The 15531-nt window shown below is 40.1% G+C and overlaps 1 protein-coding gene across 1 annotated transcript; it reads right to left on the reverse strand.

Moving 5' to 3' along the window:
• Positions 1-6377: 6377 nt before the first annotated feature.
• Positions 6378-14775, reverse strand: LOC137877729 (protein LBH-like). Its single transcript, XM_068717793.1, has 4 exons — positions 14586-14775; positions 11099-11177; positions 10104-10278; positions 6378-8004 (listed from the first exon to the last, which is right to left on the reverse strand). Exons 2-4 carry the CDS (start codon positions 11174-11176, stop codon positions 7937-7939), a joined length of 321 nt encoding a protein of 106 aa, XP_068573894.1. The 5' UTR covers position 11177; positions 14586-14775; the 3' UTR covers positions 6378-7936.
• Between the last annotated feature and the right edge of the window lie 756 nt (positions 14776-15531).

Below are 15531 nucleotides of genomic sequence, written 5' to 3' on the forward strand. Positions count from 1 at the left end.
AGCTGAATGACAAACCGGTTGTGTAATTATGATTAATATGCATATCTGCAGGTCGAGATCAGGATTTTATTTCCCCCTCTGCAGAGGAAAGATAGAGGAGAGAATCATTACTGTAGGATCACTATTGTCGTGTTTTGATGGAGCTCTTTTTATATTTTCCTTCAGTTGATGGAGATCAAAACTTTTTCAGACATTTGTGACTGAAGAATTTAAACCACTTAGTTTTAAAATGTCAGTCAAATGTATTATATTGTCATTATCTGATCGGTTGGCAGGTGTCAGTTTAAACGTAGCAGAGTTACGGTTTAACAGTTTAACCGACGCTCTTAAGCAGTAACTTAAGAGGTGAGATTAACCTGCAGTAACCATAGCAACAGTACTTGAGTTTCCGTCCTACGTTACCTGAACTCTCGGCGGTGAAACCAAACCAAACCGTCTTGTTCTCTCAGCACAATAATGCAGGACAATTTTGAGGTCCTTGTACTTTACTGGAGTATTTCAGTTTTCTACTACTTCTCTTCCACTCATCTCAGATACTTTTTACTTCACTACATTTATTCAATACCTTTAGTTACTTTACAGATTCAGATTAAAAATTCAACATAAAATCAACAAATAAATTCCATTGAAAGATAAATATGAATTTAAATTATCCCCACCTTTACCAGCTGCAATAATAAAGTGATGCATCAATAATTATAATCCAATACATATAAACGTATTCTGAAAAGGATCATTCTGCAAAACAAGTACTTTTACTTTTGGTACTTTAAGTATATTTTAATGCTAATACTTTTGTATTTTTGCTTAAGTGCCAGTTCATCGTGCCTGTTGGTAGACATTGTGATTAAAAGAATCAAAATGCAGTAACACTTGATTGTTTATCAAAACAAGATATTGTTTTTCTCGTTGCATGCTTTATCTGCGTATTAAAATAACTTTTTTTTATTTAGTTTTGCATCTTGTCACCTTTTTAGTTTGCAGGTCTGGTTACTTGTATTTATTACACTATGATATTACAATTTTTGAGTGAGTAAATAATAATCTTCCATCACTCGTCTCTATTTAGAGATTTAAAGTCCAACTGAAATAAATAAAAAAAGTGATCCCTTTCACAATCAAATATTTTATGGTTTGTATATATTTTATAATTGTTGAATTAAAAAAGGGTACTTTGGAGATATAAAGTTAATAAACCCTGAGATTTTAATGAAATCAAACCCCCTTTTGCTACTATTTATTGTCAGTATTAGCTGTATTTACAGTCAGTAAATACCTCTACCTACAGTAGTTCTCATTGTTTTTCATTCACTGTTTCATGTTGGCATTTTTTACGTTTTTTAACTGGATTTTTGCTTAGAAACAGTCCGCTTCTTCTTTGACGGACAAACTAATACATTTTAAATATAAAGTTATCCTTTCTGTGTGATGATTTTGGTTTTCTCAAAAATAGATCTTCAACTTTCAAAATTAAGTTCAAAAGATGAGAAATTACAGGACACATTTACTCCACTTAGGAAAGTAACACACCATCTTTTTTTTTATTTAGTTTTCTGGGTTTTGACATAAAAATGTCATGATTATGAATAATATCTCAGTGTCTCATTGTGTCTCCACACAGCTGCATGCTAGCCGAGCCGACGCACTCCAGCTTTTCCACTTGAAGTCGACCAGACAATTACAACGACAGCATGCTTTCAAGTTGGCAGATGAATGTTTACTTTGGCTTCCCGCTAAACATTTCCAGTGCTCGGCAGCCATGACGAGTCCAACGTTGGAGTTGTTGTTTTTTTTCTCACACCGCGTGGGCGTCCGACTCGAGGGCCGAGAGGCTTCAGAGGAGACGGAGCTCCTCGCTGGCTGTCTTCAACCGTGAGTGCTCCTCATACAAATCAAACACGGTGCATCTCGCTGCTCTTTAATGAACGTTCAAGTGCTTCGTGAGATTCACGTTGTGTTTCATCATTTCGGGCCTTTCAATAAATCTGTACGCCATCAGTTCTATAGAAAGGCAAAGTCCCGCCCATTTCCACTGTCCCCCCGTGAATATTATTTCAGCAAAAATACGTATCATAGTCAACTGCAAAAGACAAAATATTTGTTGATGCTGTTTGAATTGACCATGAATTACACATATGTTTGTCGTACCATTTAATTTTGTGTGAAAGCGATCAGTGAACCGCAGCTCTCGTCACCAACACCAACATGGCCGTTAGCTTGGCTAGCTAGCTAGCTTAGCTGTGTTCCACGCTCAAAGGTAACGTTATCTAACCAGATGCGTTTTATCCAGCGACTCTTTTTATCAGGCGGGAAGCGAAAGAACGGACAAGACCTGTTGTAGGTGTGAGTACATCCTGGTACGAAACACACATCGTAGCTTCAGAGAGAGATGAGACTTTTGGGAGTGTAGTCTTTCTAATTACATATGTTCAAAGTCTTACATGTCAACAGTTGTCAAATGTTTGTGGGCAGAGCGTAAGCAGAGGCAGAAATTTACTCACCGTATACGTTATATGAAGAGTATTCGTCTTGACATCACCCATTGGTTTGTCGTTTTGAAGTCTCCAGTTCGACGTTTTCGGCTGTCGCCATCTTGGATTATTCACCGGTGAACAGAAGTTACCATTTTTGGAGGGCGGAGGAGTGATTTAGAGCCGCCGTTTACGGCTCCGTTAACCTGCTTTATGGTCTGTTTGACTCTAAATGGACCATGATTCACTAAATGAACATCATGCTGTATTGAAGAAGACTTGAAACTAGAGATTGAGACCATAAACTCATGACTTTTCAAAGAATCTGGCACAAAAAGATCAATACTTGTTATGAGGACAAATGTATCTAATTTAAACTAAACAAAAATTAGAACCTGATTTATAATTTAATATTTTACTAGTTGTTATAACAAGAAAAATACCTCTTCGAAATGAGAAGCTTTTCAAATTTCAATTGAAATATTTATTTGTCATGGTGGCAAAAAAATATGCTGAAGTCCTCAATAAACTAAATGTTTAAACTTAGTAGATAAACTGATGCGTCACTTTTATACCAATCAGTGTCAGCTGTTTAAATTAATGTTTTCTGTATTGTAGTTCACGCTGACTGCGTCTCGTTTAGTCTACGATAGGTTTCACCTTACGGACACATTTGAAAGACCCGTTTGAAGCCAGCAGGAGTGGGAGATGAAAGTCCTGGCACAGCACACTTTGACATCATCAAAACACAACTCCCTCACAACACTCAGCGGCTGTAATGGCCGTGTTAAAAGGTACTTTTAAATACACAGATTTACAAGTGGCCTCTGGCGTGGTCCGTGTGGTCTTTGTTCTGAACTGAACATGAATGAATCCTTTATAATGAAACAGGAGAGCAGCCACAGGAGATACTAAATAATGGTTATTTATGGGAGATTGAGTTGTTTCATGTCCAAGGAAAATGTTGAGCGAAGAAAAGAACACAATATTGAAGGAAGGCGGGAAAGAAGGGAGGAGCGAAGGAAGGAAGGAGGGAAAGAAGGGAGGAGGGAAGAAAGGGAGGATGGAAGAGGAACAAAACCAGGAAGAAAAAGGTAACAGAAGAAAAGAAAGAAGGACGAAAGGAAAAAACGGAGGGAAAAAGAGGAACAGAATCAGGAAGAAAAAGGTAAAAGAGTAGAAAAGGAAAGAGAGGAGGAAGGGGAGCAAAACAAGGAAGGAAAAGTCCATCAAGAAGACAGGAAGAAAGGAAAGAGGAGAAGAAGGAAGGTTAGAAGGGAGGAAGGAAGGAAGGAGAACAAAACAAGGAAGGAAAAGGGGGAAAAAAGAAGAAAGGAAATAATCAAAGAAAAAAGAGGGAATGCAGGAAAAAGGGCATTCCTAACTGGATTAGTTAAACCAGTATCACATTAAATCATGGTGGAACTAGCAAGCTAGCTAGCTAGCCAGCTGTCCACTAGTTAGCTAGCTTGCTAATTTCACCATGCTTTAATGCTACACTGGTTACAGAAAATGAGCCGAACAAAGTTGTCCCTCATCTGGCGACAGCAATGTGCTTCCCTACGCTGTGACCAGAGTTAGCATTAATAGCATTAAGTTGTTACGTTTCACTTAGAAGCGATTCATTCTTATGCTGTGTTCAAGCATTTTAAAAGTGGTTTGCTTGTCGTCTTTGGGAGAGAACTAACTAAACACAAATTCAGACTTTTCACAAACTGGCATCATTACGTAGTTATTTCGGCTTCCTTTTTTATCCGTTAATAGCAATTAAATCACAGCAGAATAGTTTATCTTGGGTTCATACAGCTGTAGACGTGTGGCTTGCTAGAGACAGTGAATATAGCTTGGTGAAAGATGAATATCTAGGACCAAAGTGCACCTAATATATATAAACTTGTGATTTAGCTCAAACGCTGGTATCTGTTGGTGTTCAAGTGCAGTATCAGTGAAACGTTAAAAGCTTCCACCTTCAGAAAAAAGCTGTCCTTAACAGGAGAGATGAATCTTCCCTTCCTCTGAAAAACAGCTTGTGACATTTGAGAGATAATTGACACTGCAACCCCCACCCCCCCCGCAGCCCTTCGTTTTCCCAGGAGTGACCCCGCTTGCTCCGCCGAAGTGCTCTTCACAAGGTTGTCATCCTAAAAAGGTCAGATCCAGAGAGAGCGAACGAGGCATGCGAGAAATAAGATGGGAGATCCCCGCCATCCATCTCGCTGTCTGGATCAAGACACCGAGCTGCCCTTTAACAGTGTATCAGCCTCAACGCGCTAACAAAGTGGACGTGGGAGCGCCGCGCAATGTCGCCCGTTGGTCTGAAGCGTGTTTATGCGAGACAGACGGAAGGAAGAGACACGGAGACATGAAGCCTTGAAACTACAAACACTCAAACACACAAAATGTTTAGCTGCAACTTCATGCTTCTATTTTAATTGTATCAATAAGTTAAAGTTTAAAGTTATTGCATTATCAATATCTTATCATCTGTCCTCCGTCTTCCTCCCCCTGTCCTCCTGTTTTCTGTCCTTCTCCTCTCGTCCTCTATTGTCTGTCCTCCTGTCTTCCTCCTCCTGTCTTCTGTCCTCTATCATCTGTTCTCTGTCTTCCTCCTCCTGTCATCTATCATCTGTCCTCCTGTCTTCTGTCCTCTGTCTTCCTCCTGTCATCTATCATCTGTCCTCCTGTCCTCCTCCTGTCATCTATCATCTGTCTTCCTGTATTTGGTCCTCCTGTCATCTATCATCTGTCCTCCTGTCTTCTGTCCTCTGTCTTCCTCCTCCTGCTGTCCTGTGCATCACAATTTCCCCTAAAAACAAAGGTGACATCTGTAAATTTGCCAAAACACCGAAATATTCAGTGAACACTGAAATAAAACATCCGCTGTGAGTTGATAACATCTCACGCTTCAGATGTGGTTTCATCAGACGCGATTCTTTGAGACATTCTGAATAGACTTTTCAGGACAAATATAAACAACATTCCCATTCCTCTCAGTGAATTACCATATAAAAAGTGAAAAGTGTCGAGAGCACGAATAACATCTGCTGCGATGTGTCCATGTTTGATTTGTGAATAAAACTCCCACAAAGCCACACCATTAACAAAAATAAAATGCTTCCTGTACTTTGGCCGTGGCGAGACATGCAGCAGAGGGTACGGCAGATGCTGGGTTTACTTTTCCTTGAATAATTACAGTGAGGAAAAGAAACATAAATCAGAAACTAAAATAGGAACAGAGTTTGGATTCATGGAGCAGCCTCCAGCTCAGAGGAGAAGAAGCACAGCTGAGCTGAACTCAAGAGCGCCTTTGTCTTCCATGAAATACTACGATTAATATTATGATGTCCAGTTAGTGCAACTTTGTTTTTTATCAATCGATTTATTATCCTTAGAGTAGAGCAGAGGTCCCCAGTAACTAAGTACATTTACCCAAGTACTGTACTTTATACTTTTACTGCATTTCAGCGGGCCTTATTGTACTTTTTACTTCACTCCAATTAAAAGGCTAAGTGTGTCGCATTAAAGGGGATCTATTGGCAGACATATAATATTCATAACTATGTTTTAATTAGTGTATAATCACCTGAAAGTAAGAGTCATGTTAGCTTAGAATGAGCCCTTCATATCTAGTTAGGGAGCTTTGGAGGCGGAGTCCGCCATGTTGCACCACCATGTTTCTACAGTAGACGAAAACGGACAAAACGAAACACTGACTGTAGAGAGAGGTTTTCACGTTTTTGAAGGCCACTTCCAGTTCTGCCCAGTGAAGCCGACGCTTCATGTCTTAAAACTTGCATTCTCTCTAGTGTCCATCAGGGGGCGACTCCTCTGGATGTATAGAAGTCTATGAGAAAATGACTCTACCATTTATCTATCCAGAGTCCTTTAATTTAAAGATGTTGTTGAGCTATATACAAAAGTGTTGGATGCAGATGTAAAGAAGCAGCAGCTGCTCTCTCTTCAGTCCGCTGGTCCTGAGAGCTGAACGCACGGCAACTAGAGAGAGTTGATGAACACGCCGGGTGCTCTCCAATAGTCACACTACCATATTATTTAGTGTGCCAGAAAAAGATTTAGAATATAATATAATATGGGCATAGTCACATGGACTATGCCCAAAATACCATGATGTCCTCCTGCATCTGGTCACATTTTTGCAGTAGGCATTTGGACAAGTGTGCATCACTTTTTATTGTCCCCATGGAAACAGTTTCCGTTGTCGTCTGTGCTTTTTGCATGTGTTGTGAAATAGGTGCAGATGTTGTGTTAATTTGCAGTGCGTTAAGCCCTCTGGGCCACCGTACTTGAAGCGCTATAGTCATTCAACTTTTTCACTTATAGGAGACAACGAATCTCAACCAATCAGAGCAGACCTCCCCTTTCCTTTTAAACTTCACAAACCACAGGTACAATTAAATCATAGAGCGTTTTAAGAATTTTGAAAATGTTTATTACTTGTGCAATAATTTAGGCTTCCAGTACTTTAAAAAAGATCATGTCTGTGACAAACGACACACGTCTAAAATATACTGGCTATAAAATGGACTGCCTTTAAATGAACATATTGCTCCAATAAGTAAAACAGAACACCATCACATTCCCTTGAACACCAAAGACAACATATCATAATATATTAAAGAATGTGTCGTAATAACATCGATTAAAGTGATGAAGGCTTTCTTACTCAAATACTGTCCGTTAAAACACCGCAGCTACTATTACAAAGTGAGACCAAGCATCACCAAAATTACAGCAGTCAGCACTAAACATACAGTGATGTCATGTACATCTAGAGTTAATGTAAAAACTGTGCACAAAGTACAGCAGCTACCATTAGAAGTAGTAGTAGTAGTAGTAGTAGTAGTAGTAGTAGTAGTAATATGGCACACAAGAGCTAAACAGCATTTAAAAACATCTGTCCAGATCAGATGATCTATTGTGAGAATCTGGACGGCGACGGCTTGGAGCCAGAGAACATTTAATTCATCAAATTAAAAATATCACAATCACAAAGCTGGGAATGTAACAACAGTCATATTAGATGGGGGGGGGGGTATTTAATCTGGAGATTAAGTGTTTAAATTCTGACATCGAAAACACGTCTGCTGCCAAAAGTTAAAGTGTATTTTGTTCATTTCCAGGCAGCTTCTCGTGAAAAGAAAATAGCCAAAAGGCAAACTGGAAAAGGTTGAAGCTGATCTTTATAAGCTGTCAGAACAACCTCCGTCATCATCATCATCAGAAGAAGAAGAGGAAGAGGAAGCCTACACAAAAACAAAAACTCTCCATCACCACTCTGGCTCCAAGCCCCCCGCGAGCTGGGGTTTGGGAATCTGTTTTTCTACCCTCTCTAGTCTCCGTCATCTTTCTACCAATGCAACGTGTTCTTCTATCAGACTCTTTGTCATTCACCCAAGTCTGGACACACTCACAGTAACTGTGGATTACGCAGGAGGGGAGTTTGTTCAGTTGGAGTCCTGCATCTCCGCCCCTGAAGCCTCTTCGTCCGCGCCGACGTTCGACTGGTCCTCATCTAGGAAGAAAAAAAATGCGACAATGAAATATTTTACCTGCGTAAAATACCTTCCCATGATGCATCAGTGGCCCATTTTTCGGACAAATGGCCACTACACAGCTATAAATCTGAATATGTCAATATACCAAATTTGGGTCGTGTAAACATCATATTTCGTTTGGATATTCCAAATTAGGTTTTATTCCGAATGGAGAATTTTTTGATTAAGCCATAAGATGTGCTGATATTAGTCTGGTTTTAGGAGCATTCTTTGGAGTGAAAGAGGGACGGTGTTTTCTCACAATCGAACACCACCGGTAACGTTAACCAGAGTATGCATGGCTGCACGTAAACAGGAATATCAGTGGAATATTAATTTTCAATAGCCACGTAAACAGCTTAGTGGAAATACTGTCTATTTTGGAATGTTATTCATCCTCTGGGGAACATGAATGTCTACTAATCTTCATAGTAATCCATCAAATAGTTGTGGAGATATTTTACTGAAAACAACAAATGTCAACCTCATGGTGGCGCTACAGGAAGCGTCAGCGGATCACCAAAGTCAGTGGGATTCCTCCTCTGGGGAACATGAATTATCTGTACAAAATGTCATGGCGATCCATCACCATTCGTTCTTGGACTTTTATTAAGATGGATTTGGATCAGAAATAAATTTACTGTACGAATTCTGCATGAATTCCGATTGCAAACGACGACAACAACACATTTCACAAATGAATGTTTCTTGCACAATGTTGATACAGTCCTGCAAACCCTCCTGCATGCAAATTATGCAGTGTGTTTTGGTTAGTTTATTATGTAAAAAAACCATAGGAGGGGAAATTATCTTGCAAATCACGTTGTAAATCACAGGCCCCATATCTTTAATTAGATAAGATTAGATAAATAGATTTTAAAAAACTAAATAAAAACTGTCTCGCGAGAATTTCCACTTCAAAATAAAGTGGACTAATAGTCTCTAACAGCTTTGTTGGCCACAAATACCAATTTTCTAACACCAAATGGGCTGAGTTCTGCTGTTCAGCTGCATTTCACAACGTCAAGTGGTCCTCAAGAGTCAGATGCAGATCCACACTGGACAAATGAACTGAGGTGAAAATGTGTTCGCTCTAATGATTCACCCGAAGTGGAGAACTGCATTCATCCTGAATTGAAAGACTCCAGCAGAGTCCTGTTTGGGAGACAAACGATCAGACTGACGAGATACAACAATTCATCTTTCAACTCAGCGATGCACATCGTCACATTTCTGTGCCACGGTGCGTCACTGTACTTTCGTCCTTTGGTTCAGGTGACAGCAAAGCGAGTCATTAGCATTAAAGGAACTACAGGAAGTCTTTACAGGAAATAACCTTTTATGGGATTAAAGAGACGGATGTTAATTCATGAAGGCCAGCAGCTCCTCATGTTTGGAGAGACACTCAAAGGACAGCTGTTTATATGACGGGGTGAACACAGCCGGTGGTGGAAACTAACTAGCTATGTTAACTAAGTGCTGAGCTTTAGTATAATTATGAGGGTACTTCAGTATTTCCATGGATTTGCGACTTTATACTCCACTGCATTTATTTGACGACTGGAGTTACAAGTTACTTTGCAGATTATGATCTTAAATGAAAGAAATAAATAACATATAAGCTTATGAATTAAAATACATTGTTAGACTTTGAACCAGTGGTTCCAAACTGTTTTGACTTGAGATCTCTTTAAAAATCGAGTGTCTAGTTGAGGCTCCTTTCCACGTTTCTCCTGCATTCTCTCTAGTGTCCACCAGGGGGCGACTCCTCTGGTTGTATAGAAGTCTAGTCTAAAATGACTCTACTTCTCTCTTGATTTATTCCCTCAGTAAACATTGTAAACATGAGTTTATGGTAGGATCAGTGTAGATCTCCCTAAATGCTACACACTGGACCTTTAAGTACAGGATCAGAGTACTTCTTCTACTTTTGACTTGAGTGTATAAGTCCTTTGTAGTTGTCCACTTTGAATCTAAATGAGCCAAATAACTCAAATGAAACCAGGTCAGCGTTTCCACTTTGGCCACACACACCAAAAGGAAAACAAGCCCTCGGTGACCTCACGCTCCTCCTCACCTGCAGTTTGTTCGTCGGCACTCGGCCTCTCGCTTCGGGCGTCCGGAGAGCTCGGCTCGTCCGGCGGCCAGCGGAGCTCGCCGCTCTCCACCTCGGCTCCGTCCATCGGCTCGACCACGATGGAGGGAAGCCTCTTGGACAGCTTTGGATACCTTTCATGGGTATCCGGGAAGATCTGTTTCACACTCATGTAAGGTTCAACTGAAGGGGGTTACAGTATTTGAGGAATCTCTCTTAGCGCATGTGAAAGAACAACAATGCGGTAAAAACCGGATTAGGAAAATGGTGTGTCAGGTGAAAGATTAACAGCTGGACTTCTCTGACTTTGATCTCTTTGAACTAGACATGTGCATATTATGCAGGTGATGTTATCTTTCATTGTTTCTAATTAAACTTGTATCTAAAGTCATCGTTGGTAGAACAAGGATGTATAAAGCTGAGATTTTGTACAAAGAAGCTAAAAGCTAAAGCCTCTTACACATGTATGGGAGACCTGAATCTAAAAAAAAATAAAATAATTAAACTTAAGCTGGAAGCCTAAATGTTCTGACCTGCAAACCTCCAAATCAGTGCTAACATATTTTTCCAGTCCACTTCATTGTAGTTTTCTTGAGCCATTTTCAGCAAATTAAGTCAATTTCAGTAGATATCAGACTGAAAAGTGAAAAACAGAAACTGGGAGAATTTATCACACAAAACATCGTCATCCTAAAATAAAGCATGAGTGAGTGAGTCTTTACACTTACTGATGATACGTTACGTTGATCAAATCAATCAAACAGTAGTAGATGATAAATAACTCAACATACCAGCAGGACTGAGTCCAACTAACGACTTTCGTCACGTCAACCCACATTTTACTCTTGCTCATCGCTCCTGTGACTCACCACTGTGTGTTTTCTACTAAACCAGGACTGGTTTGAAATCATTTCAACACACACACACACACACACACACACACACACACACACACACACACACATCTGGAAGGATACTGCGGCCTGATCTGCTCCAGCTCCACCCCCGCTGAAGTCCTCCGTGCCGGGCTCCAGAGAGTTCATCACCTCGGTCATCCTGGAGGGAAACACATGCTGGTGATCAGCAATCAATGAAGTGACTCTGGTGTGTGAGCTGGCTGACACTGCAGGATATCATTCCTCAACTCTTTCTGACTACGGACCAATACATAGGCTGTAAATAAGAAGTAGATGTAGTCATCGCGACATCACCCGTTGGTTTGTGGTCTACCGTTGTGAAGCCTCGAGTTCTGCGATTTTGGCAGCGCCATCTTGGAATACGGCCGTCGCCATCTTTGCTTTTTTGCAATCGGTGTACAGGAAGTGACCATATCTGGACTGAGGAGGAGTGACGAAGAGACGCCGTATGGTAGAGACCTGTCAATCACTGTGTAGCCCCGCCCCTAAAGCATCCCCTGCTTTATGGTCTGTGTGACTCAAAATGTTCCATAATGTACTAAATGAACATCATGCTGTATTGAAGAAGACTGTAAACTAGAGATTGAGACCATAAACTCATGTTTACAATGTTTACTGAGGGAATAAATCAAGAGAGAAGTAGAGTCATTTTAGACTAGACTTCTATACAACCAGAGGAGTCGCCCCCTGATGGACACTAGAGAGAATGCAGGTTCAAGCCACTTCAGCATTGGCTTCACTTTTTAGAACCAAAGGTTGCCATCTGGTAGGTTCATCCCAAAGAGAAACCAATGTAAGCAGCTTTAACTGATGTTTGAAAATCTATATTGCCAGCAGCCAGCACCACCAGTCTTCTGCTCACCAGACTTTCTTTTTTTTTTTTTTTTGCATGTGACAAGTTATCAGAAACACCACTTTCCATACAATCACACGGGCAGTTGCTGTTGCCATGGGGACGATGCGATTGAGATTGTATGCCTCTGATTGTCTGAGTAGTGCACTTTGCCTGATCGCACAAGCGAGTCCGCCAGCTGATTTTTTTTTATATTTTTTTGTGAGACTTCTCTGTGAGTCGCTTTCTTGCCCCTTCTCCAGGCAGCTGAGACGATGCCGCCTCCATCCCTCCATCAGAGGCTCGTGGTGGTCCTCTCACTGCGGACGGTCTCGTGGAGGAGGCCGTTGGAGAAAGAGGCCCGGTGGAGCTCCAACACGTGATTCAGGTCTGATCTCTGAAGAAGAAGTTGCTTTTTCCACTGAAGCATAACAGACGTTAAATGATGATGCCAGGCGTGACGCCTCTCTCTATCTCTCTCTCTCTCTCTCTCTCTCTCTCTCTCTCTCTCTCTCTCTCTCTCTCTCTCTCCAGCTGAACAATAACAACGTCTGATTTGAGCCATTAGTTCTGAACAAGGTTGTCCGAGACCCTTTACAGTTTCAGCTAGTTTCAGCTGGTGGTTCAATTTACGGCATCTTGCATTTGTTTGAATCTTGAGAAGGGTTCAACACAGTGTGAAATGTGTCTTCTTTATAATTGGATTTTCTTTGTGTTAACGTCGCGCCACCTAAAAGAAGATTTCTTGGTCCTTGAGTTATTGGATGTTGCTCAATTGAGGCAGTAAATCAATATTTTTATTCTGACATGACAACTGAAATTGATTCTAAAATTACACACAAAAATCACACGGATGTCTGAGCTGTGAGCTAGAAATATTAAAGGTGCACTGTGAAGTTTTCATGTAAACAAACAAGAGTAATGTTTCCATCCGTTGTTTCTCAGCAAAACTCATTATGTGTGTTTATTGCATGTATTCTAAACTGTGCATTGTTTACGTCCATGTTAGCTTGCTAGCTTTCTAAAAATTCTACATTACAGTAGTACTTATGCCACCATCGCAATGAGCCCAATATGTCTTAAAATTGCAGATTTTTTTGTCATTAATAGTCAAAAAAATTGAAAAGTAATTTATGTATAATGCTATGAAAGAGCTGCAGCCAACAAATGTTTGAGTTGGTTACTTGATAAATCACTTCAAACAACTAATTGAAAATCAAAACCGTCATCAGTTACTTCCTTGTTGATTAACTAATCGTTTAATCCAACATTTGTTTCAGCATTTGACAGTATTTTCATTAATATCTGTTGTATGAATTAACTATAGCTGTAATGATAAGTTTATTAATTGATAAGTCAAACGACAGAATATTTAGCAGCAACTAGTTTGATAATAGATTCATTGATTAAGTCATTTTTTCAAGCAAAAACGACCAAATTGCAGTTTCCTAATGTGTTTATTTGCTAGTTTTCTTTATCTTATGGATACAAATCTGAATATTTGGGGGCATTTGAACTGTTTGTTGAATGAAACAAAACATTTGAAGAAATCCTGTTGGCTTTTGGGACATTTCAACATGCAAATTTTCACTGTTTTCTGATTTTATAGACTGATAGATAACTGGCAGATGAATTAGTAATGAAAACAATTGTGAGTCGCAGCCAAAAAACAGCAACTGTACAAGCCAAAAACCCACAGGAGCCCCCTGACCTACTGCAGCATCACAGCCTTGAGTTTGAAGCCAGATATTTGCACCTACTAAAAAAAAAAAAAAAAAAGAAAATCTATTTTCACAACTAAATCTCCAGATAATATTTCCTCGTGCGGTCTCATTTCCATCTCACTGTTTGCTCTTCAGATGAAAGATGTGCATCTGGTGTGACCTGACGGATTAAAATTCCTCCTCTTCTTCGGTCCGTCCATCATGAGCTTCATCACGGTGGAGACGGTCCAGTTAAAGGAGCAGCCTGCTGCTCAACAGTCAGTTTAATGCCACTATTTCATATCTGCAGCTGCAGGATATTGATAGAGTGACCGCTCTACTCTCTCTCTCTCTCTTCTCTTATCGCCCCATCTGCACTTCAAACATTTTTTTATTTATTTTGCTGCTAAATCAGAGCCAGCAGCAACACCACCTCCTCAAATCCAGCTTCCTCTGTTAGATCCAGTAAGTTTTTTTTACAGCCCAAGGACATGAAATAAAAATGAAATCCATGTCCAAATATAGTGATACTCTTCTTTACTCACCATTCAGCCTTGAGAAATGTTCCACTGCTCTGTTTTTGTTTCATTTAGACAAATTTCCTGTTCTGTTTTTTTTTTTTTTTGCTCAAATGGCTCATAAACTTGATTTATTTTAATACAAATGTTTACACTTTTAGAGCGCAGATTTACCTGCATGACACACACAACAGGTTGCCAGTTTGCTTCAGGTAGCAGGTACTATTAATACATTTAAATAGCATTGTATAAAACACAGCTTCTGCTACACCTACACCTCTAATCCCACACACTGAGCAGCACCAGTGCAGAAATAAAAGCCCACAATGTGAAGCAGCTTTTCTGATGAATTATTCCAAACCTCTAATGTTGCAGTTTAAATGATTAAACTCATCAGTCATTCAGTTAGTTTTATAATAAAAAGATTTGAGTTGAGTGTTTGAAATGAATGATTGTTTCCAGAGTGCTTAGAATAAAATAAAGAAGCTCCATACCTGTCTGCGGGCTGATCCAGTGTCTCAGAGCAGGAAGGTCTCCGTCCTCCGCTGCTTCATCACACTGATGCTGCTGGTGATGATGATGATGATGATGGTGATGGTGGTGCTGAAGATGATGATGATGATGATGATGATGATGCGGGCTGTTGTGGGCGACAGGCGGCGGGGCGCGCAAGGCTCCCGGTGAAGTTTTTCCGCTCATATCGGTGTTCAGAGGCATGCGCAGTGGAGCGGGGACCGGTGCTGCGTTCATGCACCATCGGAAACAAAAGTGCAGCAATACTCCCGTCCTGGCTTAAAAGATACTTCAAATACCACAAGTAAAACTAATCATTTTGCATTACTTGAGTGCGGTAAATATAGTACTGCTACTATTTACTTTTTACGACTGATAAACTGTGCTTTTAATTTGAAGGAAAGCTACATCTATGCCTTCAGCTGTGGTGCATTTGTGTGTTACGAGGCAAAATTATGCTAATTAGGTGATAACGGTCTGAATCCATACACAAGCGATCAATAAACGTGTTGCAGCTTCGACCTTAATTGAATTCCCCGAGCAAGTAGGGCTCATGAAGCTGTTATCCTAGAAGTTGGGATTTACGAGGAACACTTTAAGGCAGCACATAATTAGAGCAGCCGTTGATGATTTTAAATTTGCTAACGATGGTAGTAGATAGCTGAATTTGTCAGGTAAATAGCCACGTTTTATATCCTAAAACTTGAATTTAAAGACACACCAAGATGTCATCTCTATTTATAAGCCTGTTTTATGTAATAACAATTACGCACTAAGAGGTTCCATCGTGTGTTAGTGTTACAGATAATGTTAATTGGCTTTTAATGTTCTCCAAAGAACACAGTGATAGCAAATATATACTTGTGAGCTGTGTCTCCCTCTAGTGTGCAAATATGTGTATTAATACATCCTATGACAGTGTGTTGA

The sequence above is a fragment of the Cebidichthys violaceus genome, unplaced genomic scaffold, assembly GCF_023349555.1.
Source record: "Cebidichthys violaceus isolate CVI_PGR_0920_01 unplaced genomic scaffold, fCebVio1.0.p SCAF_22, whole genome shotgun sequence".
NCBI lineage: Eukaryota > Metazoa > Chordata > Actinopteri > Perciformes > Stichaeidae > Cebidichthys > Cebidichthys violaceus.